This window comes from Xiphophorus hellerii, chromosome 10, assembly GCF_003331165.1.
Source record: "Xiphophorus hellerii strain 12219 chromosome 10, Xiphophorus_hellerii-4.1, whole genome shotgun sequence".
NCBI classification, from domain to species: domain Eukaryota; kingdom Metazoa; phylum Chordata; class Actinopteri; order Cyprinodontiformes; family Poeciliidae; genus Xiphophorus; species Xiphophorus hellerii.
The window spans coordinates 20,258,277-20,284,433 of NC_045681.1; the positions used below are offsets into that span (position 1 = coordinate 20,258,277).

Consider the following 26,157-nt stretch of genomic DNA (forward strand, 5'->3'; position numbering starts at 1 on the left):
CTACCTTAAAACTCAAATATATTTTATTCACATTTGTAAGCTGCAATAAAGTCCAAATGGAATCTAATACTTTGAAAAATGAACAAGGCAATGAAATATCACTGTTAGGGCAAGTTTTTGCTAGCTAGCCCAGCAGACGGCTACACATTTGTTCGCTTGGCTAGCTAACTAGCAGATGTGCCAAAATAATGCTTGTACTCACTTATCTGGTGTTGGTCTCCAACTCTTCCAAACAAACATACAAAAAACTGTCTACTGAGTTAGTTAGGCGATAACAGTCTGCCTTTTGCTATTTATAAACAACTCCACAGTTAGCAATAAGCTAACTCGACATGGAGAGAAAACTCCGGCCATGTCTACACTATTCCAGCTATAATTGTAAAAGAATACATTTTACTTTGTCTATAGAAAAAATAGTATTCGGACAAAGCTCAAAAATTTTAACAAAAACACTTAAATATCCTTGACGCACCAGAAGGTGGCGGTAACGTCTGGCATTTAAAATTCAGAGAAAGAGCGGGGCTAAAGCTAGCTTTGTTCCCCAAGAAATGTTTGTAGCGCAGGCTTTCTTTAAAAAACTTCAAATAAATAAATGTGTTTACATATTCTGTTCATCATAAAGAGGCACATAAAAATTACAAATATGTAATACCATCTTACCATATGGTATTACCATAGTCTAAAACCTGTTTAGCAACAAATTCACTTAAATAGCATAGGTTTTCAGCTAAGAGCTAACAAAAGTATCTGTTTCAAAAGGTATATCTTTGTTGATATTGTATTAATATCTTTGGAAACATTTTCCTGTAATATTAAACACATTTCTTCAGACTAAGAAGTAAACAGCTGCAGAATCAGTGTGAAATCGGAATATTGAGTCATTCTTTTTCTTTTCTTACTCTTCATAAACCAACAGCTGAAAGTGCCGAGGATCAAAGCAGAGGTGCTGCCATAAAGTAATGGAGAGAAAACGACAAAGGCCTCTGAATGAGTTTTACTTTTTCTTTTCTTTTTTGTAAGATAGTTCCTTCCCACAGCTGTTTCATTTGATTGCATCTTTTTCTCCTCTCTTTTCGCTCTTTACCGTCTTCCTCCCAAGGAAAGCGCCACGCTCCGTAATACATCACAGTAATTTGTCTGGCATTTAAAATTATTTATGAAAGAGAGGCTAAAGTTTACTGATGACAAAAAAAAGTATTAAATAGAACATAAGAGCATGAAAGACTCATGTAAAAATGTGGATTTGGGCGCTGTGGGATGTCGTCTGGTCAACATAGTTCTCTCATGACGTGTCGCAACTTCACGGCATTGGAAAACAAGCAGAACAATAACGAGGATTAATGAGTGGGAGGCGACAAGGCTGATGGAATAACAGAGATGAAGCAAAAAAAAAAGAAGAAAAAAAAGAAACAACCATTGATCTTATATCTTATATCCAACTGCAAAGAGTGCAAGAATGTCTCATCTGTTCGCAGCTATAAACACTTATCCATTACCACAGACTTGTGCCAAGGTATTCATCTCGAACGCAGATTTTTCTGGGAAAAGTAAAGAACTTGGAGCCGAGCTGGGTTATTCTGACCTGAACGCTGTTAGCTGTGAGCATAAAGTTTCCTTCGCATTCTTTCTAGGCTCGGTAATTTAAACCGCACATGCAGTTTTTACCTCGGTCTGGAAGCCTTCGACTAGGATGGCCACCAGCAAGTTGAAGAGGACGTAGTTCCCAAAGGTCATGAGGGCGATGAAGTAAAGCGCCGCTACTGGAGACGTGGAGGCCATGCCGTTGTACAGCACCTTGTTCCAGTCCTCCTGGGTCAGGATCTATACATGGAAGGAGAAGTGGATTTAAAAAGTCAAATCGGAAGAGTTTTAGTTACATTTGCCTTCGCTGTTGCTGCTTGTAGCAAAAACCGCAAACTTCGGGGTCTTTTATTGGGATTTGGGCATGTAAAGTCGTTTTGGACGAAGGTGTATTCAGGTGTTAGAAATTGTCCAGGTAATGTGCACATCTAAATCCAAGACAGGGTCTAAAAATCTCTGTTCACGGATGTTCTCTGTTTAGTCTAACTGAGCTTTTGCTAACTTAAAAAAAAAAAAAAGACAGAGAAAACAGTCTCACTGTCTACATTTGCAAAGACTTGTATTTGGTACTGCGGTGAAATCTAGCTCTAAAGGTAACAGACTTTAAGATTTTGTGGGAAAAATGTAAAAGCCACGCGTCGCTCTTCTGTAATGTAACAATCAGGCGCTACTTTGTGTTGCTCCATTGCATAAAAACACAACAACTTTGACTATCACCATAATGTCCGAACTCCTAGGCGGCTTTTTCTTCAGCCGACTGAAGTCTACGGCTGTCACCTTTGGTTGGTCGATTGATTTGTCGATTAACAAAACGCTCAATAACAACCAACTAAACAGATTAAAGATCACATTACAAGAAAAACAAAAAGACACAACAAAAACAATAAAAAGAAGAAGAGAAGCCTCTACGCTAAATGGTATTAAACGCCTGTCTAAAGAAACAAGTCTTGAGCTTCGACTTAAAGGTGACAGATTGTTCCAGAGTTGAAAACGGACTGTTTAAAAGTTCCTCATTACAGATTCGATATTGGCATATCACAAGCAGAAACGACGTGAAGGCGCAGAACTATGCCTACACGATTGACTTATGTCAAGAACATGAACAATGTCTAAACCCTGTGCATTCAGACATCACCTTTTTGGTGAAAACTGTTGTACTTGTTCTAAAGCTGAGCCATAGGTACAACTGAACGCCTCAGATTGAGCCGCCTAGAAAATATTTGTTCCAGTTCCAACATTTTTAGCTGCAGTTTGAGGTCATTCTGCTGCACATCTGCCTCTCTTTACGGGGTTAAAACAGTCATTTCAGTCATGGTGAACTTCAAAAGATATACATGCAGACACCGTCGCCTTGAAGAAAAATGGCCTCCCATCCATAACTCTGAATCTGCAGCTAAGAATTTAGCACTTTCTAAAAACGTTTTGCCACTCATCAAGAAGCTCAAACCAAGAGGCACAAGATGAGATTCTGGATGTTTCCGGGAACGTCCCCACCGAACCTCATGGGAAGACGGCCTCACCTGAAACACGGTCACTATGGCCCAAAGGAGGGAGTCGAAGTTTTTCCTGTCCGGCAGCGTGTCTCCGTCCCTCTCAGAGCCAAACTTGCAGCCGAACAGATGCATCCCCAGGATGCTGAGGAGGAAAACGGGACAAACACAAACAGGAAGACAGAGGACAAATATTTACATCAGACGCCCGTAGTAGATTCAGGACAAATAAACGGAGGGATTTCACTGGCTGAAAATGCTGTCCGGCTTGTCCTTTCAGCGTAAGAATATTGGACGTTTTTGTTTATCCTGTTTGTGATTTTAAGAAATAAAAATAAAAAAAACTAAAAAAAAAAAAAGAATGTTAGATTTTGAAACTTTAACTAGAATTCTCCAATACAGTTGAATGTCCCCTGAGTTCCCGGGTCTCTGTGACAGACTGGAGGCCTGCGGAGGGAATGGGACTGGAGCTCCTAGTTGAGTTCAGCACCATGGACAGTGTGACCGTTCATGAAGCATCAGTACTGCTGCCCTACAGGACGCTGGGACCGACGCTGGGACCGCTACAGGACGCTGGGACAGCTACAGGACGCTGGGACAGCTACAGGACGCTGGGACCGCTACAGGACGCTGGGACAGCTACAGGACGCTGGGACAGCTACAGGACGCTGGGACAGCTACAGGACGCTGGGACAGCTACAGGACGCTGGGACAGCTACAGGACGCTGGGACCGCTACAGGACGCTGGGACCGCTACAGGACGCTGGGACAGCTACAGGACGCTGGGACAGCTACAGGACGCTGGGACAGCTACAGGACGCTGGGACAGCTACAGGACGCTGGGACCGCTACAGGACGCTGGGACAGCTACAGGACGCTGGGACAGCTACAGGACGCTGGGACAGCTACAGGACGCTGGGACAGCTACAGGACGCTGGGACAGCTACAGGACGCTGGGACAGCTACAGGACGCTGGGACCGCTACAGGACGCTGGGACAGCTACAGGACGCTGGGACAGCTACAGGACGCTGGGACAGCTACAGGACGCTGGGACAGCTACAGGACGCTGGGACAGCTACAGGACGCTGGGACCGCTACAGGACGCTGGGACCGCTACAGGACGCTGGGACTGCTACAGGACGCTGGGACCGCTACAGGACGCTGGGACAGCTACAGGACGCTGGGACCGCTACAGGACGCTGGGACCGCTACAGGACGCTGGGACCGCTACAGGTCGCTGCCTCAGCTCTTACACTGCATTTGTGCTAAACTCATTTTTGTCCGTTTATCACAAAAAGTCTCAATAAAAACATTAAGAATTGTGGTTCAAATCTAACAAAAACCTGTTAAAGTTAACTAGCTTGAATATTCAGCACATGCAGATTCAGACTGGAAGAGGAGACGGTCATATGTCGTCTATATGCCGTAAGGTTCACCACATGTCCGCGTGGATCGGCGGGTGAAAAAGACGGCGGCGAAACAAAAGCTGCGGAGAACAGAAAGGCTACGCTACATCAGACAAGTAATTGTGGGTGTTATTATTATGACACAGCAGAGACTCCGCTGCACAGTCTGCCTTTTATTGGGAAAAAAAACAGACAGCGGAGCTCAACTAGAGCCGAGGGATCAATGCAACGCTGCCTCCGCTGGCTCAGCCTGGCAGCTGGTCGTTCAAATGGAGTTCTGTTTACGTGCGGCGTACACAAGAGCTGCCGGAACGCCGTGTTTCCGTGTGAACGGCCGTGTTCTGGAGTGTGTCTCAAAAAGATAAAAAGACAAAAAAATATTGTAGTTTTGAGCCAAACACCTAAAAATCTTCAAAGTGTAAAACATAATACATCACAGAATCCATCTGACTGTCGTTTGTTTTTTTTTCAGCAGGAAATTGATTTCTTTGTTGGCTAAAAATTATTTTTTAAAAAGACTAGAAGTGCAGCTGCTTATTAGGGATGCAGAAGAACAAAGGAAGATTAGACACTTTTACTTTCCAACAAAGCTCCTCATTCACTATTCTGCTTACCTAAGACTTATGAAATATTTAGAAAAGTGGCTTCAAGTTGAGGAAAAACCAAAAGCAGAGAGAAAATAACAGAATTTATGCCACGGCGACAACACTTCTTATGTTGTCTCTTTTGAAACAAAATGTCTGATGATTTTGAAAATTTGCCTACTTGCAAATTTTTCTATACAAATTATTGAAAATACTCAAAGGAAAATGCAGCTTAGGAAGTTGAAATACCCAGAGTAGTTGCAAATGTTACTTGACATCCTATTGGCTGGTGTTTTCAAAGGAGCCAATCCGGAAGCGCCGTTTATTTTTGTGTCTACAACTGCTGAGTGCAGAGAGACTCCATTTTAAATCCCAACAGGGCAGAAAATGACGAGTGACAACTAAATCAGGGAAGATGACTTTGGTGTCTTTCTCCATTGTCATTTAATACCACTGGGATGTCGCGGTGGAATTACAAAGCAGCTACTGTGGCGGCCGTCAATCGAACGACCTCCGACCTCCGCCTACCTGAAGATGAAGATGAAGAGCATGAGCAGCATGCAGAAGGTGGCCACGTTGTCCATGGTCTTCATCAGCACCACCAGCTGCCTCTGCAGGGCCGGCATGAAGCGCACCAGCTTCAGGACGCGCATCAGCCGGAAGGTTCTCAGCACGGACAGGCCGCCGCCCTGCTGGCCGACGATCTCCCAAACGCTGGGGGGCAAACACAAAAAGCACCAGACACACGCTTACTCTTTTGTGAGGACAATTACCAATCCGTTCTGATCTTTCGATCGTCGCCAGATGCCGCGCGGTTTGGTAACGAAGTGCCCAGTCCATACCTGATCACCACTATGATGCCGTCAAAGATGTTGTAGGGGTTCTTGATGTAGCCGAACGGCCCGTACACCAAAACCTTCAGCAGCATCTCCAGGGAGAAGAGGCTGGTGAAGACGATGTTGCTGATCTCCAGGGCGTTGGTCAACTCCTCAGGCTGCACAGACAGAGGCAAGGCAAGCAGCTGTTTAGTGCGCCCTGAAATATTTCACCTGAACTGAAGAGAACAGAACGATGTTGGACGAGAGCGTCGCTGGGAAAAGAAAACCCTTCCGAAATTTGATTCACTCGTTTTAAAAACTGTAATGGATCAATTACAGATGAAGTTATGGTTGGAAGCTGCATATAAGAGGGACACACATAAATGGAGAGATGATTATTTCTGCAGCGGGCAGTTGGCATGGCAACAAGGACATGCAGAGACAGACAGAAAGAAAGGACAAAAGGATGGACAGAAGGGAAAATGAAGGAGATAAGGAAATGTGAAATAAGGAAAAAAAAGAAGTGGGGAGACAAGGAAAGATAAAAAAGCAATGAAAAAAGAGGAAAATACAAGTGAAAAGATGAGAAGAATGGATGCAGGGAAGAAGGGTCACGAAAAATAAGGAAATGAAGGAAAGAAGGATGGAAGGGAGAAATGAAAATGTAAGAAAGGAATTATGACCCAAAAAAGGAGGGGAGGAATTGAGGAAAGCAGGAAAAAGGAAAGGGAAAAGGGGGAAAGAATGAAAAAATAGAAAAAGAAGACTAGCAGAAGGACAAACACAAAGAAAGAAAATGGAAAGGCATAAAGGAAAGGGAAGAAAGGGAGGACAAGAAGGAAGAAAGAGAGACTCCAGAAAGACAGAAGGTAGAAAATAATTAATGGAATATCGCCCAGTGAAGGAAAAAAGATGAAGGATAAAACAAATGAAAGAATGGAAGAAACGATGACCCAATGACGGACAGGATGAGGAGACTAAGGAAGGCCAGAAGGTACATTTTAAAGAAAGGGTTTATTGAAGAATGTTTAGTAGGAAAAAAGGAACAGGGAAAAAAATACCCAATATGCAGACAACTAAAAAAAACATTTGGAAACAACATGTTTACATTAATCTATAACATTTTCTACAGTCATACTTTTAAAAAAAACTAACTTGGAAAGCACTTAAACCAAATTTCAGACTTTCTCACACCATGTAAGATTCCAAAAAACATCAACACCTGCTGTGTCACACACACACGCACACACCCGCACACACACCCCGCCACACGGCAGCGACTTCGTACTTTTCAAACAGGACAGATCCAGTCGGGTTTCTTTCCCCGGCATACAGTAAATACAGCCGACCTTTTGTCGATCACAGCGCTGGCACTGCTCAGAGCTCACCGGAGATCTCAACTGCCACTCACATCTCCATCAAACGGACTCTGTGTATGGCTGCGTCAGTGGGGGTGTGTGTGTGTGTGTGTGCGTTTGAGGCAAACAGGCAGCGAGAACAAGCAGACAGAGAGATACAGAACATGATCCCCGAGATAAAAGGCGCAGCACATCCAAATACAACAAGCTATGGAAATCAGACTTCTGTAGCAAGGGTCTGTAATTATCGACGAGGAGAACAGAGCCGCCAGGAACGCCGCCGTGCGCCTGCGGACGGCGCAAGGCGGGATTCACACGGCCTTTCATCTGTGTGCAATCAACTGTTTACACAACTCATAAACAGCGCACCGCACACACTGCACATGGTCAGGCACAGGGGACAGAGACCCCGATAAGGGCTCACACGCTAGCCATCAAGAAATGTGCATGCATGTATAAGTGTGAACATGACGGGGTGTCTGTGTATCTGAAATTAAGGCCTTAAAATGTCAAATTCATTAGAAAACTTTTCTGACCAAAGAACAAACTTTTTACAGGTAAAGCTTACAATGAACAAAAATTACAACTCCGAACAACTCCTTCCCTAAATGCTGTCAATAGCATGTGGGGTATCATTAGAATGTTGTGTGTAATTGACTTACTCCATTCAGTATATTAAAAATGGCTAATAAGTAAGAAAAATAGCTAATAGCTTATTTAAGGTAAAAGGCTAATGCAAATGAACTGCCTTGCTATGCAAGGCAGTTCCCTGACCTGAGAGAAAAATATGATGCATGCTATTATTATTATCACACACAGACGTCTTCACTGCATTATGTGACTCAGGCAGTTAATGATAGCACTAATTAGCTGCTAACATACCTTTGCTAGTTAGCTATTTGCGTCTATCCTGGCTAAGTGTAAATTTATCGTCGTTTTGTTGGATGATGTTCATCTTTTGAGTTGTTTGAGTCGCATGCAGACATCGTCATTGCATTCTCTGACTCGAGGCAGTTGAGGCTACCGCTACTTAGCTGCTCACATACCCTTGCTTGCTAGCTTGTTAAATTTTTACGTCTGTCGTGGTTTAGAGTAAATTTATTGTCAATTTGCTGGACAACGTTTGTCTGAGCCACTGGATCACTTCTGCTGTCGACCCGTAATACACGACATCCATTCTGCGAAAACTAGTTTGGAGCTAACACTATTTAAAATATGCCAACTTGTACATTTCTGTCACAAAATGTATATTTCATTCATAATGGTTTTACACAGTTCTTAAAAGGCCTTAAGTCTGAGTCTGAGTTGATGAAACTTGCAGAAACCCTGTTTTAAAGCACCGCTTACATTTCTATGAATAACTCCTCCGTCCCCCGCGCTCAACTGGTAATGTAATGTAATGTAATGTAAACGCCGCGTGTGCCATTGAATCCGGTATGGTGGGCTGCCACTAATCACAACACACCGTGACTGTTTAGGCGGGGATTACTCAACACTTGCGTTTGTACACACAGGGAAGGAGCGATACGGAGTTTAACATCCACCGCTGAATAACAGCTCCTCCTCAACCGCCGAGGCACCATTTTGAGTCGGTTGGTGACGATGACACACTGTCATTGCTGATTTCAGTCATTATTTAGTTCGTAGAGCTGGAAAAAAATATATAAAAAATTCCCGTCTGGTTGAATCAAATTCCAGAGGGTCCGTTCACACCAGATCAAAATCACACCGTGACATTGATGAAGAAATGTGTCCAACTGTGACAAAGTGGTTCAGTTTGAGTCCACCTCTTGTCCCTTATTTTTTTATTTCTGAGTTATTTCATCTTTCTATAGTTGGTCATAATTTATCTTAAACCTTGCTCTTGTAACTTTGCTTCACTCACTATTCTGTGTTTGTTTGTGGTATGATTATGTTGCAGTTTACATCTGTGTATATGTTTTAGCTGAAGCTAACACTTCTGGATCGCTGGATGAATGCAAATGTTTCTTTTGTTTCAAGGTTACCATTTCTGGTAAATTATTTGCTTTTTTCTTCTTTTTTTTGTCCCTTTTAGATGCTTTAGTCTGATCAGGTGTATTTGAGGGGCCAATCCAGCACTTCCTGCTTCAATGGCTGGATGATGTCAGTGATTGCATCGATAGAGGGTTTTATTTTTTTTTTTTGTATTGTCCGTTTCTTTTTTTTATTTCAGCTAAACTTTTGAGTAAATGTTTTACTTTGCCGACCGTTTAGTTATGTACATTAGATTATTTCTCTACTTAGATTGTGCTGCTTGGTTGGTCCTGTTCTATTATGGTATCGTCTAATGAAGTGCAGGTGTGCTGCCAATTTGACAGAGCAGTAAGATTTCAGATGCTCCAGATGGATGTCAGGGTGTAAAAAAAAAAGGAAAAGTGAAACAATAAAATTCACCATAAGAACCAGGAACTGGTAGTTGATGCTGTTGTTTGTTCATCTGTTTTGACCATATGACTACACTACCTCACAGCAACACCGACAAAAATCAGCTTTTAGGATTTCACAGCCAATTAGAATTCAGTTGAAGAGTCGATGCAGCATGTCACCTCTTGGACTTTTTAAATGTCACACAGGCAAAAAGAAAACAGGAAAGAAATGGATTCATAAACCTTTAACTTAACCTGTATTAAAGTTAGGAGGTGTGATCATGAGTTGCTCTTCAAACCCTGACCAACTGATTATGTTCAGTGTTGAATATATCCATTTTATTTTTTTTGGGTTACTTTATTTTTTTGCTATCATTTGTCCTATTATCTGGTCATTTATTTTGTATATCCATACCCCTTTTTGCTGGTCTGTAATGTGTGTTGTATATAAACTAATTGGTGAATTACTTTTTTTTCAAAAGAAATCCCTAACTATAACCACATGGCTTAACCAGCACTGGGCAAGTTGTTTATTTATTTATTTTTTACTGAAAAATGTATTGTCTTTAGCATCAGCGTTTATTTTAGCAGCGTTTTTCCCTTCACCGGCCCAACAAAAAGCCCAAAGCTTGACCCACATTTAAGAGGCCCAACAATGAACCATTTACTCATGGCAATGCAGGTGAAGCTCAACGGGCATCAAGGCAATCGGTTTCAACCCGAACAGGAAGTCACCAAGACTCTTCATGCTGTAACAAAACTTCAGACTGTCTCAGAAGGAGGGTCTGTGAACTTCCTCTGAGTTTGAACAAAAAAATGCTGCTTGTTGCTTGGGATGAAGTCTTTTTTTTTTTTTTTTTCCCCCCCACAGGAGCTGTGGATGTGCAAAGGCAGGAGAGGCGAACCCCTGTGGAGTTTCAGCTCTTTTATTTTTCATCCACTTTCTGATGGTTGTCCAGATAAAAACCTAATGAAATTCACTCAATTTTATGGCTGTGTGAAGATTTTCAAAGGGCAGGACACTTTTATGAAGCACTGTATGTTGAAGCAGCATCAAACACATCAGTGTCGCTCAAAAAGATCTGCAGATTAGAGGCTAACAACGGCAAACAACAACAACAACAACAAAAATACGGCCGACTCATTTGCCCACAGCGAACAACAAGCTTCCCTCCGTTTCATCCCGCCTCTTCGCCATTGTCTGGGCTCACAGACGCAGGCGAACCCCTCTTTTTGTCTGATCCCGCCCGCCGCCTCATCGTGGCCATTCATCCGCCGGCGCATCCTTCATCTCTTCGCGAGGCACGCGTTGCGTCATCAAGGAAGGTTAAAAGGGTAAACGGATGCGAGGGCCGCTCGGATGTCCGTGTGTTCTCCCCAGATGAATGCCCTCACGTAAAAATATGTCCACGCACACACATACACACACACACAAACAACCTTTGATGTTACATGAATAAACACAATTAGGGGGCCACACATGGAAGCTCATACAGCTGAGATCCGCTCACCAAGAACGGTCCCAGCCGCACACGTCCCGCCGCCTAACGGGATGCGGCGGATAAGCCGGTCCAAGAGGTACGCTGTTTATGAGCTGAGCCTGGGACGGCAGACATCTGGCCCTGACACCGAGATTCAGGTCATTATTGTTCCCCGCCACCGTTTCTCCTCGGCTCGTGTGTTGGGACATTCCTCATGCAGACGTCGTGCGAAGCTCGCCACGCCGTAAGAAAAACAAACAAAGCAAAAAAAAAAACCCTCTCACAGTCAAACACACACGAGACGCGAAAGCGAAAAGGCTCGCAACCCCCCCCCCCTCCAGCTCCAGCCCGTCGCGCAGGACAAACGTCGTTAGCGACTAATAGCCGGGGAGGAGGCGTCTGCTGCTACCTGGAGGGAGATTAATGCCTCCACTGTGTGATTGTGTGAGTGATGAAGATGCTGTTGATTTTCTAATTGCTTCCTTTGGTGGCTGTTTCCTGGCTAATGAGGCTCAGAGAGCATTAGCAGGTAAAGTGTGCTGGATGAGGGATAGCATAATCTGGTTAGCGCTAATGTAACGTCGCCAAATCTGATGCGATCTAATCTAATATAATCTAATCTAATCGAGGATCTGGAACAGCAGCACTCTGCGTGTCCATATTTGTCTGCGTTTTGTTCAGGGCACATCCTAAGGCACGGGGCCCGCCCCACACACACACACACACACACACACACGCACGCCCCCACCCCCAGAGGTGGTACAACTCTACAGCAAAGACTTAGCTTTAATTTAGGGTGGATAAAACAGGTGACACTTGTTTTGTAACAAATTTGTAAAAGAGGTATTTATCCTGGTTAAAAAAAAGGTTGAAGGTGAAGGAAGGGCAATTTAACTCCATTTATGTTTATGTAGTGCATATCCTGTTGAAAACTTTGGTGGAACCTATAAGCAACGTGGAAAGAGACATCAGACACTGTGGGCCTAATGAGTTCCTTTGTTTTCAAAGCTAAATATTTAAAGTATTTAGCTGTGAGGGGTGGAACTGTGATGTTTTCATTTCAGTCAATAAAATCCAAAAATGTAAAAATCTAATAAAACAAAAAAAATAAATAATTCAAGCTGGAACCATTGTTGCGCCTTTCTGGTACGCCGGCATATCTGACGCACAAGATTTATACAAAGCGATGGATGACGAGGCTCACTGGGGGTTTTGCTTCAAAAATGATCAAATGGCATGCTGGAAAAACTTACTGTTGTGTTCCAAGTTGTGCTTAAAAGACTTAGCTTATCACAGAAGCTATTCAAGACTAACTCAGCGTCTCCATGCTAAACATGTAGCAGTTGCTCATGGTCCCCCATCGCTAGCTTCCCTAACGTCAGCATCCACAAATCACTTTTCTAAAAAACAATATTCTTTTCAAAGCAGTTTTATGAATGATCAGGGGTTTTGTGAAACACTTGAAAACTGAATGGCTACTTGCGTTGTGGAGGTCTGTGATGCTGCTACATGTTTAGCACTGAGATGCTATTTTAGTCTGGAATAGCTTCTGTGATACGCTATCTCATTTTAGCACAACTTGAACACAACAGCAGTCTTTTCCGGCGTCCCATCAGGTCGTTTTTGGAAGCAAAAATTAACCCCAGAGGACCAAGAGAGGAAGATTTCTCATCTATCATCGTTGTTTGAGGATGTAGCTTGTGCGTCAGATTTACAAGTGTACCAGAAACACAACACAAAGGTTCTGGTTTGGGATTTTTGCAAGTTAAAAAAAACCCCAAATAGGATTAATTGCCTTTAAATTTTTACCACATCAAAATCCATGTAATTAATTTATCAAAATTAACAAGTTAAAGTTCATGCCCTAGTTTAAATACAACTTGTATTAAATATTGAGAAAAGTTATTATTTTTATCCTCTTTCTGGTCTGTTTTTTACATTCAATATGAGTTTCATTTGTTTAATCTATTCTAAGTAGGGACAATTCCTTCTAAAATATATATTTTTAAAACTAACAGGAGTAAAAACAGTAACCGCTAAGGAAAAATAACTTTGTCTCCACAGGCAACGTGTAATTTGACATTTCATTGAAGCAGCAAATAACAGAATCCATTATTTGATCACACGATTGATTCTTCCGTTTTGATTTCACGGCCTTTGGGGCTGGAAAACCACTCGCTCTCCGGGGCCAGAATTGGGAACCGTTGTTTTGCCTTCTTTTCATGCAAGTATTGCTGAACTAAGACACTTTTCTTAGCCCTGCCTTGGAGGGCAGCCAGCGTCTTTGGATTTTGAACTTTGCGTCGGCAGATGAAAAGCAAAACAAATATTGTCTCTGGTTTAGGCAGCGAGGTAAGAGAACGGGTCTGTCGGCTGTCTCTCTTGGTTTGACGTGTGTCAATGTGCAGAGAAAATTCTCCAAATGTTAGAGATGTTTAACATGCATATGGACATTCTGTACAATAATCAATGCATTTATATTCAGAACACCCAAAGCCTCCTCCCCGAACCTCTTAAAGGACCTCCCTTATGTTAAACTGTTTATCACTCTTACATTCCACCCCCAACAGAACTAATAGACTAGCTTGTAATGCTGCTAAATATGCAACAAATGAGCGTTTCCCTGGTGACAGGATGAGGCAAAAACGCAGAACGGGCACTGTGTTTAGTGAATCTCCATGGTTCTTACAAAGCCAGTCCGTCTGGCTGCTGCCAAATAAAAAGCAACACGAGAGAACGGTTTCCTCTAGAGTTCTGGAATAAAAAGTGCTTGTTCACGTGGAAAAGTGCAGGCAGGTTCAGGCTCTGTCTGAGTGAAGACGAGTCCAGTGTTGGTGTTTGGAGCCGCATAAATGTGGTAAACATACAGAGAGAAGAGGAGAGAGGGAGAGGACAAAAAGAGGTGAAACTCGAAGTAAAGTCGTCAGGACGGATTCCTGCTGCTAAAGAGAATGGTAAGAAGGTAGAGAAAGGAAAGACGGCATTGAGCTCTGCTTTAGAGGTGCAAACATGTGACATCTGTCTTTAAATGCTGTATGTGATAACTGTAAAATATTTAGTATGAGACTGACAGAAATGAGGCTACCACTCAATCAGCGCCACGGTAGATGCCGCTGATTGTGCCCAAGGACACAACGACTCAGATGAACGGAGGGGACAATCGAACTGGTATCCGTTGGTTACAGTACAAACCCCTCCCCGACGTGCCAATCACCCCATTAGTGCAAAATCCAAACACCCATTCCTGATGCAGACGAACACTTTAAACTCCACACACGCCTTTGATTCTTGAATGTCAGACAAAAACAGGGTTCTTATTGAAAATGTCATTTGTGTAGCTTGAAAATGCACCTACCACCATTTACCTTCAACTCTAAAACGTTCCTTGTTCAAACGCATTTTGTTCCTTTCGCCCTTCAACTCTTCACCACCCTCGCCCTTGTGAAAGCGAACCCGCAAGATCAAACACATTTTGCGCTCAAACAAACTCCATCATGCCTCAGCGTTTCCTCACACTTAAGACGTTTAAAGACAAACACCTCTGCTCCGTCTTTCAAAGGAATTTGCTTTCAGAGTTCACACAGACGGAAGGGCCGCCTGTGGGAAATGTAGACCGAGTGACCCAGAGTGCCTTTGGATCACTTTGGATGTAACAGCTCCGTGTTTGATCAATGTTGATGTCGGTTGCCGAAAAAGCTTTCCGTCATAACACCGGCGGTGATTTTTCAAAACGGGAAGCATGCGTTTCAGCACGGTCTCTCCGTCGACACCGTCAGCTTTGCTCCTTGATCTGTTTTGGCCTCAGCGCCGCTCCTCCAGGGTCAGAGTGGCTGTGAAGACAGGGAGCTTGGGGTTGGGTCTGGAGAGGGAGTCTCTAATGCGAAGTAAGAGAAAGAGGCCGGGTTTCCAAGTAAATAGACGGCGTCGTGTCACGTTTTTGGCAGATGCGCACCTTCCATCAGCTCCACCATAAATGGTAATGCTCTTAAACAGCATGGAGAGATAAAAAGCAGACGGCCTCTCCTTACTAGTGTAACGCATCCTTTGCGGAGAACAACGTGAGCACCGGTTTGTTTGTGTGAGTGAACGTTTTAAGACTGAAAGCACCAATAAGAGCAAAGGGCGGCGGTCTGGTCCATGTCACCGGAGTAGGAGGTCAAAGTCGAGGTCTAGATATCTAGCAGAGTGACGGAACGGTACCATGTGTTGATGTGCTACGTCAGAGGTCAACCTGCTGATATTAAAGCTTGCCTGGGATCAGCCCAGTTTGCTGTCATGACGATCATCGCCTCTGGAGAACGTTTGGAGATTTAGGATTACAGACTGAAGCGTTCCATCCTCTTTGACCCAATGAGGAACATTTTCAGCTCAGAGACAAAATAGTTACGGAGAATTTCGATGTACGAATTTCCTCCAGACCGCATGGCGGACTGAACGCACTCATCTGTCAATTCCTTCTTGTAGCAAAAAAGAGAAAAAATCAAAACAGTCAAGTTGAGACTCATAAAACAAACAATGCCGCATCCTGTTGGTTTGTAAAGACTATGATCCCGTTTTAATTGAACAATGCATAAACTTTTCTTTTTTTCTTAGATGAAACCAAATTCACTTCCCTTCATTGTAAAATATCAACTTTTACAACCAATCAGAGCCAGGAGCAGAGTCTTAACGTTGTCAATCAGTCTTGTGTACTTGCTGCTAAATGTGCTACTGGCAGAGAAACAACTTACTGCTGCAGGAAAACCCTTTATCCGCCGTCATCGGAGGCCATACTAACTAGCTTTAGCTTTCACAACAGGCTACGCTAGCTCCAGTGCAACATAGAGCAAGAGAGGGGAGATAAGCAGCGCCACACAGAGGGTGATTAACAGTACCAGGACCCACCTCCTGCCTCTGATTGGTTGTTTTTAGTTAGCTCTAGGAGAAGAAAGAGGAGCACAGTTTTTTCAAAGATTTTCTGTCTCATTACATAATGTCACTACATAGTGTCATCGTCAACAAATATGTTTAAAAAAAATGTTGATAAAAGTTACTCACTGCAGCTTTAAGTTCCTGGTGAAAATTTTTTTTTTCTTTTGTGATTTGCACAGTAGTGGTCTATCGCCCCCTCCTGGAGTATAGTGAGTGATTGTGGACGAGTGAACTCGATTACAGGGGTGTGTGGATCCCACTGCGTTATTCAGCAGCTTTCATACGAGTACAGAAAGCGGAGTATCGGCGTGTCCTTTGGCTGCCATAATTTGTAATTTAGAACCCCATTAAGCAGCATGCAATTACGCCGAGCCGAGACATTTATTGTCCTCAACAAATAAATAGCGCTCAGAGTTTGATTCACTTTTCATGCGTACCACAGTCATGTGCTGCACACTTAATCTGCGCATAAATTATGCATCAGGGTGGCTGTTGTGTCCTCATAAATTCTCCTTAAGACACAGCCAGGGCTCCGCAACCTCATTTTCTGCTGAGTGACACCCGGCGTGGGATTCGTTTTATGCATCATGAGAGGTTCTCTGCGTGAGAGTCTCGTCCACTTCAAGAACAGGGAGCGGCGGCTGGGAAACAGGTCAACGTGATCAATAAGAAATCATACTTTACTCGACTGGAGAGGTGTTTTTTAAAGGCACAGGGTCCCTTTGTTGTAAACTTTGACTTCCTCTCATATTGTGATATGGAAGGTGTAGAAATGAGATGACGGCCATTTGAACAGAACAGTATACTTGATCATAGTATGATGAGCTGTTGTAGCTTCATCAGGACTAGACGGGCAATGCAAGATGTTTTCTATTAAGAGTTTTGGCGAGAGGTTGAGACGGATTTTTATAGGTCGTATCAAATTGGGTTTATTTCGCAAAACTGCAACGGAAACACTATTTTCGCATTACTTGAGTCACATGATCAATAACCGGACGTCGTCACTGGTGCAAACCACAAAGAAGATTATAACAGGAAGTAGTTGGAGGACCATGGTGCAGCATGTTCTTCGATGACTTATCACATGGACAAACCTATTCACGTGTGACTTTAACTGCGCAAATGCAAAACTGTGCTTTTCCCCCCCCCCAAGATAAGCAGAATATTGACAATGTTTTGAACACATTTGTTATGGAAACCTGCCTAATAACACATGTCACAACAGTATATCGGCCTCAAAAGGGTCATATTTATTACTGCAGAACTAGCAGTATGGTTGTGCTTTATTAAGTGGTTCTTGGGAACAGATATTTCACTCATGGTTTCAATTTTACAGTTGTCCAGAATTGCTAACTCTGTTGCTAATTTTGGCTAACTGATCAAAGTAGTTAGCCTTAATCTGTTGGTCAGAAAGCAGATAGGACATGAGTAGATTTTAAACTCTTCACCATCTAACTACTGGCTGTAGTTGTACAGTGATGCATTCTGGGTACAGAGTAAATGTCATTTGCTCCACTGCGTCACGGGTGGAGAAAGTGAGGAGAGGAAACAGTGAGAAAACGGTCTTCACCCACTTCAAAATAAGAGCATAAAGATGAAAATATAACTACTTGAAGAAGTCTTTAGTTGACACGGATATCAAACTTTATCAGTTTACAAAACAGTGAAGAAAATTAGAACTGAAAATTTTAGTTTGAAAGAAGCTCTGTGCGCTAAACGTCTTTTTAAAGTTAGCAAAAAACGGCAGAGCGCTAAGTCAAAAATTTGCTTTGCTATTAGCGGAAGTGTGCCCAACACAAAATCAATAAAAAAAACATCACTAAGCATTCCCATTACATTACATATCATACTAACCATTGTTTCATTCTACAACCTTCTCCATTCAATTTATTAACAGCAGTTTTTTCAAAGTTTCTGCAGCTGATGTTTTCATAACACGGAGGCACTCTAAATACGGCAAATAAAACGAGCGACCCCTAAAAACTCGACAACAGGGAAGAGTTAAAAGTCAACCTCATCCTTCCTCCTCAAGGAAAGAGTTCCAGAGACCTTCTACGCTTTTTGCAGGCTGATCGACATCCCATAAGACACGGAGATCAATCAGTGAAGCTTCCCTTTAAATATTTTAGCAACCTGTCTGGAACCGGAGGAATCAGTGTCAGCCACACAAAAAAAAGTGTTGAAGAGGGACATAAAGAAGTTTGAGGATAACCTTGAACCAAGCGGCTAGAGGTTTGGTTCCTTTTCAGCAACTGGACAATCGGTAGGAGATGAAGATTATGAATTTCCAACACAGGATTTGATCAAAGTATAGTGTTTTTAGAAAGTATACTAAAAAAATTGCCATCAAGTCTGTGTCATAGGCTTCCTTGTCACCTGGTGTCAAACATTTGAAAATGGAAAGAGCTGAAACAAGTGTGTCAACCATCTTAATGACGTTTGGGAATCTAAAACCATTTTCCATTCTTGAAAATGATTAAGGCCTACTTTCTACTTTTCCAGATTGGTATGTAGTCCACATTATAGATCGTTTCTGCCTGAGAGGAAGTGACATGAGGCTACGATTTATCAACGACAAATTTACATCATCAGAAAGTCACTATTGGTATCTCTCATCGTTCACCGTGGCGCATTATCGATTGATCTCCAAAACAGTCATTAATGAGCGCAAGGAGGGAGGAAAAAAAGTCCAGTAGAATTGGGGGAAGAAAGGCAGAGACATGAGAATAAAAAAGAAACGCTGAAACCGAAGAGGAAAAAAAAAAACTAGAGCTAGAGGGCGAGTTTAAAAAAAGTCAGGAGAAGAAAAAAGAAGGAAGAGAAGGTTGGAAGAACGCTGATGACTAAAAAGCTATAAAACCTTCCGTCTCTCTCCGAGTTCGCGTTCCATCTGGATGTGTTTAGAAACACTGGGTCAAGGACCGAAAGTAACCCTGGGAAACCTGGCCCGTCTCCAGGATCCCGCTACAAGTGAACAACACGTGCAAACAATGCAACAAACGCTTGTGTCACTGCGCTTATGTAACGTCACTCTAAATCACACATGCCAAAAGCAAAACAAGAGACTCAAAGCACAACGAAAACTGCGCTTGGCAAAACCGCTTTGTGCTGTTTTTGAAGTAAAATAACGCAGAGAACATGCAGCGCAACAGGGAGAACGGCTTTATTGAAAGAGCAAGTTGAAGATCCGTGTTAACGGGGGGAAAGACGATAGATCTCGTTTGAATCTTCCCTCGATAACTGCAGCAGGAGAGGCTCTGGTCTGGCTGCGTTTGTCTGGAACTGATCAACTTAACATTTTAAAACCACTGCCCTTACACAGTGGGTAATTGTTCTTTGGTGGAACAACTGTAAAGTTCTTTTCTCACTCAAAACAATTTATTAAGCTTCATTAGCTTTTTTTTTTTTTTTTTGCAACTTCTATCTACTTTGCATTTGGCCGTTCCACATCCAAATGTCTCACCGGAGCTTTCACACTAAGCAGTTCGCTGCGTGAGTTTTCTCTTCTCGTTTGGTCACAGACTTCATTGTGTTTTAATATTGCAGAATAGTCGAGGAGGTTGAGCATTTTCATGATATTGGACGTCTAAGCTAACATGTAGAATTTTGGCCCAATCGTCTGTGACGGACTTTTAGGTGTCCGTCACAAACTTGCACGATTGTCGACATGTTTCAGTCAAGATTGAGATGCATTAAGAAAATCACAAAATTAAACTGAAACTGTCATTTACTAACTCAGAACTTTACCAGCTATAATACACAATCACACATCAGTCGAGATTTTAATACACTGTGAGCGCATTAATGGGTTGTCTATGCTTACAAACCGAACTCTGTTCTCATGGCATTTCCTGCCATCTTCTTCAAGTGGAAACATCCGATTATTGATTCATGTGATGCGGGAAAAAAAATGTTTCCATTACAGTCTTGCAAAAAGACGCAGCTTTCGATACAGCTGAAAAACCACCCCATCCTATTACTAAAACTTATCGAAATGATGAGTTCTCAAAATCGGCGCGTTTCGATTCATAATTAATCTCACTGGGAGATTAATTATTCTTTTATAAGCCAACACAAAGTAGAGCAAAATTGTAAATTGGGAACCAAGCGATCCTCTGATTTTGTGTGGCAGGCTTTCGCTTTTAGCCCTGTTGAGCCAACACTTAAATTCAAGCTCACTCATCTGTACACATTAGTTCTCAGGAGTTTCAAACACATGATGGTGGTTGATGTCCTGCAGTTTTTAGGCGTGTCCCAGACAAACGGTCCTGACCCTTGAAGGTTTTCTGCAGTGTTGCCACCATATTTCCTTCCAGGAGGGTCCTTCATTGAATTAAACTCATTCCGTCTTCACTTTCTAGTCAGATCAGCTAAGCTGAAGAAGACAAGAAGAACAAGCATGTTGCTGTGTTCAAGGTTATGTGCGACATCAGCTTCCTAATGATTACCTAAAAAAAACGCGCTGAATTCGTCAGCTGCTGGTTTGCTAGCAAGAGATGCACTGGGACAGCAGAGGAAGCTCATACTTTAGAGAAAGGAGAGAGAGAGACCGCTAGAAGTGGTTTTCGTTTTAGTTTATGGCTCCTCTGCAAATGGATCAGAGAATTTCCTGCGTTGTAAAAGCTAAATTTGACATGTGACTTTAACACGCTAATGAGTGAGCTCATTGCAGCTTTGCTGATATTCAGACTAAGGAGGTGGAACGGCTCTGTAAGACTCTTTTCTTAGATACATGACAGCATTTGTGCTCATCTCACGCATCTGTTTTGAGTTTGGGCCCATCTGCTCCTGCTGGGCACATTTACACCTCATATTAGCAGGTAACTACCCTTATCTAAACAGGATATCATATTACACAGTGACTCACAGCCTCAGGTTTTAACGTGATCCAAGGAAGGACAGGAAATTTAAAAAAACAAAACAAACTAAAGACACATAAAGAGCAATACATTTTCTTCCACACGGTAAAACACCAACTACAAATTCTCTGTCCTTCAATGTTTCCTTTCTTGGCCCACTTTCTCTCTCACATGGCTGTAATTAAGCTTGTGTAAACAAGCCAGGCTGGAGGAAGACATCAAGGATACGATTTGGGCATATGGGAGCAATGTTGCTGGCACAAACACACAGAATGACACATCTGATCAGACCCCAGACTGGTAGCACCGTTGCCTTGCAGCAAGAAGGTCCTCGGTTTGAATCCCTGGCATGGCCTCTTTCTGCGTGGAGTTTGCATGTTCTTCCTGTGCGTGCTCTGCTTTCTCCGGGTACTTAGGCTTCCTTCAACAGTCCAAAAAACATGACTGTTTGGTTAATTGGTTTCTTGAAATTGTCTTTCGGTTTGAGTATGTGGGCATAGTCATTTGTCCTGTGTGTGTCTGTAACTGCGTTTCCATTAACCGTAAAATTGCCCGAACTGCGATTACAAAAATTTATTTGCCTCATGGAAACCCGGCAATTTCGGAAACACTTGATTTTCGATACAAAGTTTTTGTTGCGAGGATGAGGCGGTCTTTCGGCTGCATCGACATAGATGTGTTGCGCAGAACTGTAATTGAAACGCTTATCGAATCACGCGGATCACGTGATCAACAGCCGGATGCTATTACTGCTGAAAACGACGAAGACGACAACAGGAAGTAGTAAGAGGATGATGGTTTGTGTTTGTTTTTTCACACAGCATTGCACAGTTCATAAAAAGTTGTGTGTCATTTGAACGTGATGAATCCTCAGCTCTTCTGTAAAAATCTAGAAGACTACAATTTCCTCAAAATGCTGCACACATAGCCGCTCCCAAGTTTTTGGGGTTTGTCGCTTCAAAGACTGAATAAGACGGTCTTCTGACAGCTGATAGATGATGGGCACTAGTGCCATGACAGAATTATGAATATTTCTCCTGTAACATCTGTCCACCTCTCACCCAAACACCAATGGAGATAGGCACCAGATCCCGGCAATACGGCAAGGATAAGCGGGTATAGACAATGGCTGGAATCCTTCCTATCTCTCTAATTATTGCCACTATGTCCAATGTACGCTCTGTAGAACCATTTAAAAAAAAGTTCTCGTAAGACAAGGAGGAAAAGAAACGTGCACTAACCTGCTCATGGTACTCGATCCCCATGCTTAAGGTGTTAATCAGAATGGCGATCATAATCCCCCGACCAAAGTACTTGCTATCCACAATCTTCCTGAAGGTGTCACACACCAGCCTCCAAAAGTGGACGACCTTGGCAGCCGTCTTGCCCAACCTCCGACTCTTCTTCCTGGGCTGCCGGCTGTCTCTCCTGTCCCTGTGGTGGTGGTGGTCTTGCGATAGCTCATACACACAGTCGCTGTCCGAGTCACCTGGCGTCTCGTTGCCCTCGGTGAAACCCTCCAACTCATGGGCCAGTGCCTTAGCGCAATCAGGGCAGGTCTCAGGGTCCATAGTCAGACCAGCTGCATCCATGGTGATGAGCTCACGAGCCGACAACTGGCAGGAGAGCTGAGCTGCAGCCAAATGAGAATTGACATAGAATCATACTGTGCAGACTTTATAGGCTCGGTCTACCACCTTTTTAGCCTTACAAAGTTGGGAGGGAGGGTCTGTTGCCCATCTCCACCAGTCATTGGGAGAGAGGTGGCGTACATCCTGGGCAGGTCGCAAGTTCATCACAACGCAACAGACAAACACACAGGACAAACAAACATGCGCACACACACCCCCACACCTAAGGACAATTTAGAGAGACCAATTAACCAAACGGTCATGTTTCTGGACTGTGGGATGAAGCTGGAGTACCCAAACAGAAGAACATGAAAATTCCATGCTGAAAAATCCAGAGCCAGGATTCTGTTGCCTTGCAGCAAGAAGGTCCTGGGTTTGTATCTGAATTCAGGGTCTCTCTGCAGGAACTCTGGCAGTCCAAAAAACATGGCTAGATTGCCCTTAGGTATGAGTGTGTGTGAGCATGGTTATTTGTCATGTGTGTCTCTGTGTTCCCTTGTGATGGACTGCCGATCTGTCCGTGGTGTACCTTAATGCCCAGTGACAATGGGAAACAGGCAGCAGCTCTATCACCCTAACCTGAACTCTAACCCTAAACCCCTATGGACATACAGGTAGAGCCTATGGACGTCTGACTGGACTATTATTATGGATAACATTTGCAGTCATTATGTGGTGGAGGAAGCTTGTTGGAGATAGCTACTGGGTGCTGCATGACCAATACCTAATTTTAACACAAGACCTATTTAACTTGTTTAGCACTTTCCTAGCTCAATCAGAGTGGAATAACCATGCACAGAAAAAGCTAATAACAAAAAGAAAGAAAGCTAGCGCTAGTGTTTAATACCTCGTAGGCCTTCCAATTTATAAAACAAATCAGATTCTATTTACCGCACATATACAGTAGTTCTCCATGTGTTTACCTGTTGGAGTGCGTGTGTCCACCAGGCTGGATGGCCGTCTGTCCAGATGCATGGGTGGGATATTGAGATTATAACTCAGATTTGTTAGCGTGCTGGCAGTGACACTCCCTCTCCTGGACTCTGCCAAGGCTCGGGCCTGGAGGGTGGGGTAGTTCTTAGGCCCTGGAGCAGCAAATGGTACAGAGTTCCTCTTCATGGGTCTGGATGTGGGAGTCGGAGCCAGGAAGGCCACTGGATTCATTCCCCGGTTGGTGGAAAACAAAGTGCAGTGAGACGGTTCTCCTCTGAGCACGCCGCAACCCGAGGACGAGTCGCCCGCTCCAGAAGTCAGGTTTCCCAACACGGCGACGTTTGAGTCGGAGGTTGCGGCTATCAGAGAGGATGGCGGTGCCAAGCCCAGTGGCATAACGCTTGTGCTTGCTTTGGGAGCCCCAGCCTCCACGTCTCTCCCCTCCAGACACCTCGTGCTCCCTCCCTCCCGGATGCTGCCGTTGCCAAGATGGTAGTGATGGTGGAGGTGATGATGGTGCACCATGTGATGAACCGACATAGACCCCTGCCTGGAGGATTTTCTTCTCCTCCTCTGCCTCTGGCTATGTGTGGGCTCTGTTGCTGGCGGCGAGGAGGCGATGTTAAGTCCTGCGCGGCGGGCCAAAAACCTGCAGACATGAGCCACTTGCTTGGCCCCCTTCCGGATGATGTGGACCAGGTACTTCAGCAGCTCATCGTAGCAGGATCCTGGTTCGGACAGGGATGCCAGAGTGCTGGCGTTGGACATGAAGCGAACTCGCTGCTCCTTCATCAGCTGGCTCTCCCGCTGCTTGGTCTCTGAGAACTGAGTTGCGATGACCACCAGGCACAGGTTAATCATGAAGAATGAGCCGATCTAAGGAAGAACAGAGATAGATGGCATTGTTATTTAGGCATTGTCTGTGGTTGTCCACCCATTGTTCCTGTCATCTGTTCATAACCATGTTACACGCATTTATATTTATGACTTCACAGACTCTCAAACTTTTTTTGGCCATTTTGCAGAAAATATAAATCATAGTATTCATGTTCACTGGTTGAGTAATACCTCAAATAATATGGAAGCTACTTTTAAATGATAAAGGGTAGAACTTTATTTGAAGGGGTGTACATAAGACTGACATAGCACTGTCATAAACATGATGTACCAGTTGTTATGAACATGAAGAAGCCATCATAAATGTTTATTTCTGATGTCATGATGTGTCACTTGGTAAACAATGACACTTTTAATGGACTTTTAATGCAAGTTTTAGTAGAACTTTCCATTAAAAGTGTCATTATTTACCAAATGACACATCATGACAACAGTCATAAACATTCATGAAGACTCCTTCATGTTCAAAACAGGTGTTATGTCATGTTTATGACAGTCTTTTGCCCACCCCTTCAAAATAAAGTGTTGCCTGATAAAGTGATCAAAAACCACAAAAAAGATTTTGAACAAAAATTTTACATAATCTACTTCTTGTTAGGTCTTGGTCAACAAATAGGGTCGAGACCGGGTTTATGGTCATAATCCGTGTTAAAGAAAATATTTCCATAAGCACTTTCTTTAATATCCCTGAAATATTTGTCGAAGTTCTAAACATCTGGCCTTGGTCTTGGTCTTGACTCCATTGTTTGCTCCCAAAGCGTTTCAGTGATACTGAGGTTAGGAGACTATAACGGCCATTCCACAAACTTCACCGTTTCCTGCTGTAACAAATGACAGATCCACTTTCTTTCATGGTTTTGATTGTTTTCACGTTGGGACCTCCAGGAAGGCCTTTTGCCCAAATCAGTGCAAATTTTCTTCCAGCCAATGTGAGAGGATTCATTTTGCCAAGCAATTTTGACTAAAGCCTCTTTCACAAAAAAATAAAAACCCCACAAGGATGAGCAATGTGCCACACCGAAACGTGGTACGCCACGCTCCAACTATAAAATTAGCATCTTAAGTATAAAAATAATGTTGGACAAAACCAGTGTATCGATCCTGTTGATGGTCGAGTAAGTGTTTCCAATGTCAATTATTTTTGCAATTATTCTTCTTCTCACTGGAAATGATTCAGAGTCTTGTGTTTTGGCTTTCTGTGTCTGGATGGTCACACAAACAACTTTGTTACATCACTTCTTCAACCTAAAAGCCGGCTCGCCCTGACACAAGACAGCTGAAACGGTACCATCACTTATAGTTTTTAAAAGTTAAGGTACGCAGCAACAGCTGGCTTACTTCTGCCTCCCCTCCTCGCATAGGTCCATTGAGAAAAACAAAAAAAGTCAAAACGGCCAAGAGGCGCCTTAACTCTGTCTGCAATTGTTTTTGTGACATCCTCTTGTTGTTTGTAGCTCAAACATTCCCTAAAGATTAACTGTTGGCTTTCCTCCAAATGTGGAGCTGATGGTTGTGGCCATAAAGTTAAACTGTGGACCCGTTGAAAGTTTTGAAGCCCATTTTTGTGCCATTTGGGGTCAGAAGATTGCTACGTTTCCATGGCATGGTGATATTTTCATTCTCTCAACTCAATCCTGCCGCCCATATTTCTGTCCAGCGTTTCAGAGTTCTGTAAGACACATGTTAGCTCTTTGAATCATTTTCTTGTGGATCAGATGTTAGTTGTTAGTCCATCTGACCCTTCCTTACTGCCGGCTGCAGCCCTCACTTCCCACTACTTAATTAAGAGTTTAAATACTACTGATTGGCATTTTCAGTTG

The 26,157-nt window shown here is 43.2% G+C and overlaps 1 protein-coding gene across 15 annotated transcripts in view; it reads right to left on the minus strand.

The window, feature by feature from the left end:
- Positions 1-26,157, minus strand: part of cacna1g (calcium channel, voltage-dependent, T type, alpha 1G subunit) — a 271,449-nt gene that overhangs the window by 84,340 nt on the left and 160,952 nt on the right. For all 15 annotated transcript variants that reach the window (XM_032573632.1, XM_032573624.1, XM_032573631.1 and 12 more), the window contains 6 exons: positions 23,431-24,316; positions 22,118-22,509; positions 5,905-6,056; positions 5,591-5,776; positions 3,102-3,216; positions 1,666-1,821 (listed from right to left, as the gene is read on the minus strand). In XM_032573632.1, the coding sequence (XP_032429523.1) occupies positions 1,666-1,821; positions 3,102-3,216; positions 5,591-5,776; positions 5,905-6,056; positions 22,118-22,509; positions 23,431-24,316 (1,887 nt within the window). The remainder of the gene's footprint in view (positions 1-1,665; positions 1,822-3,101; positions 3,217-5,590; positions 5,777-5,904; positions 6,057-22,117; positions 22,510-23,430; positions 24,317-26,157) is intronic.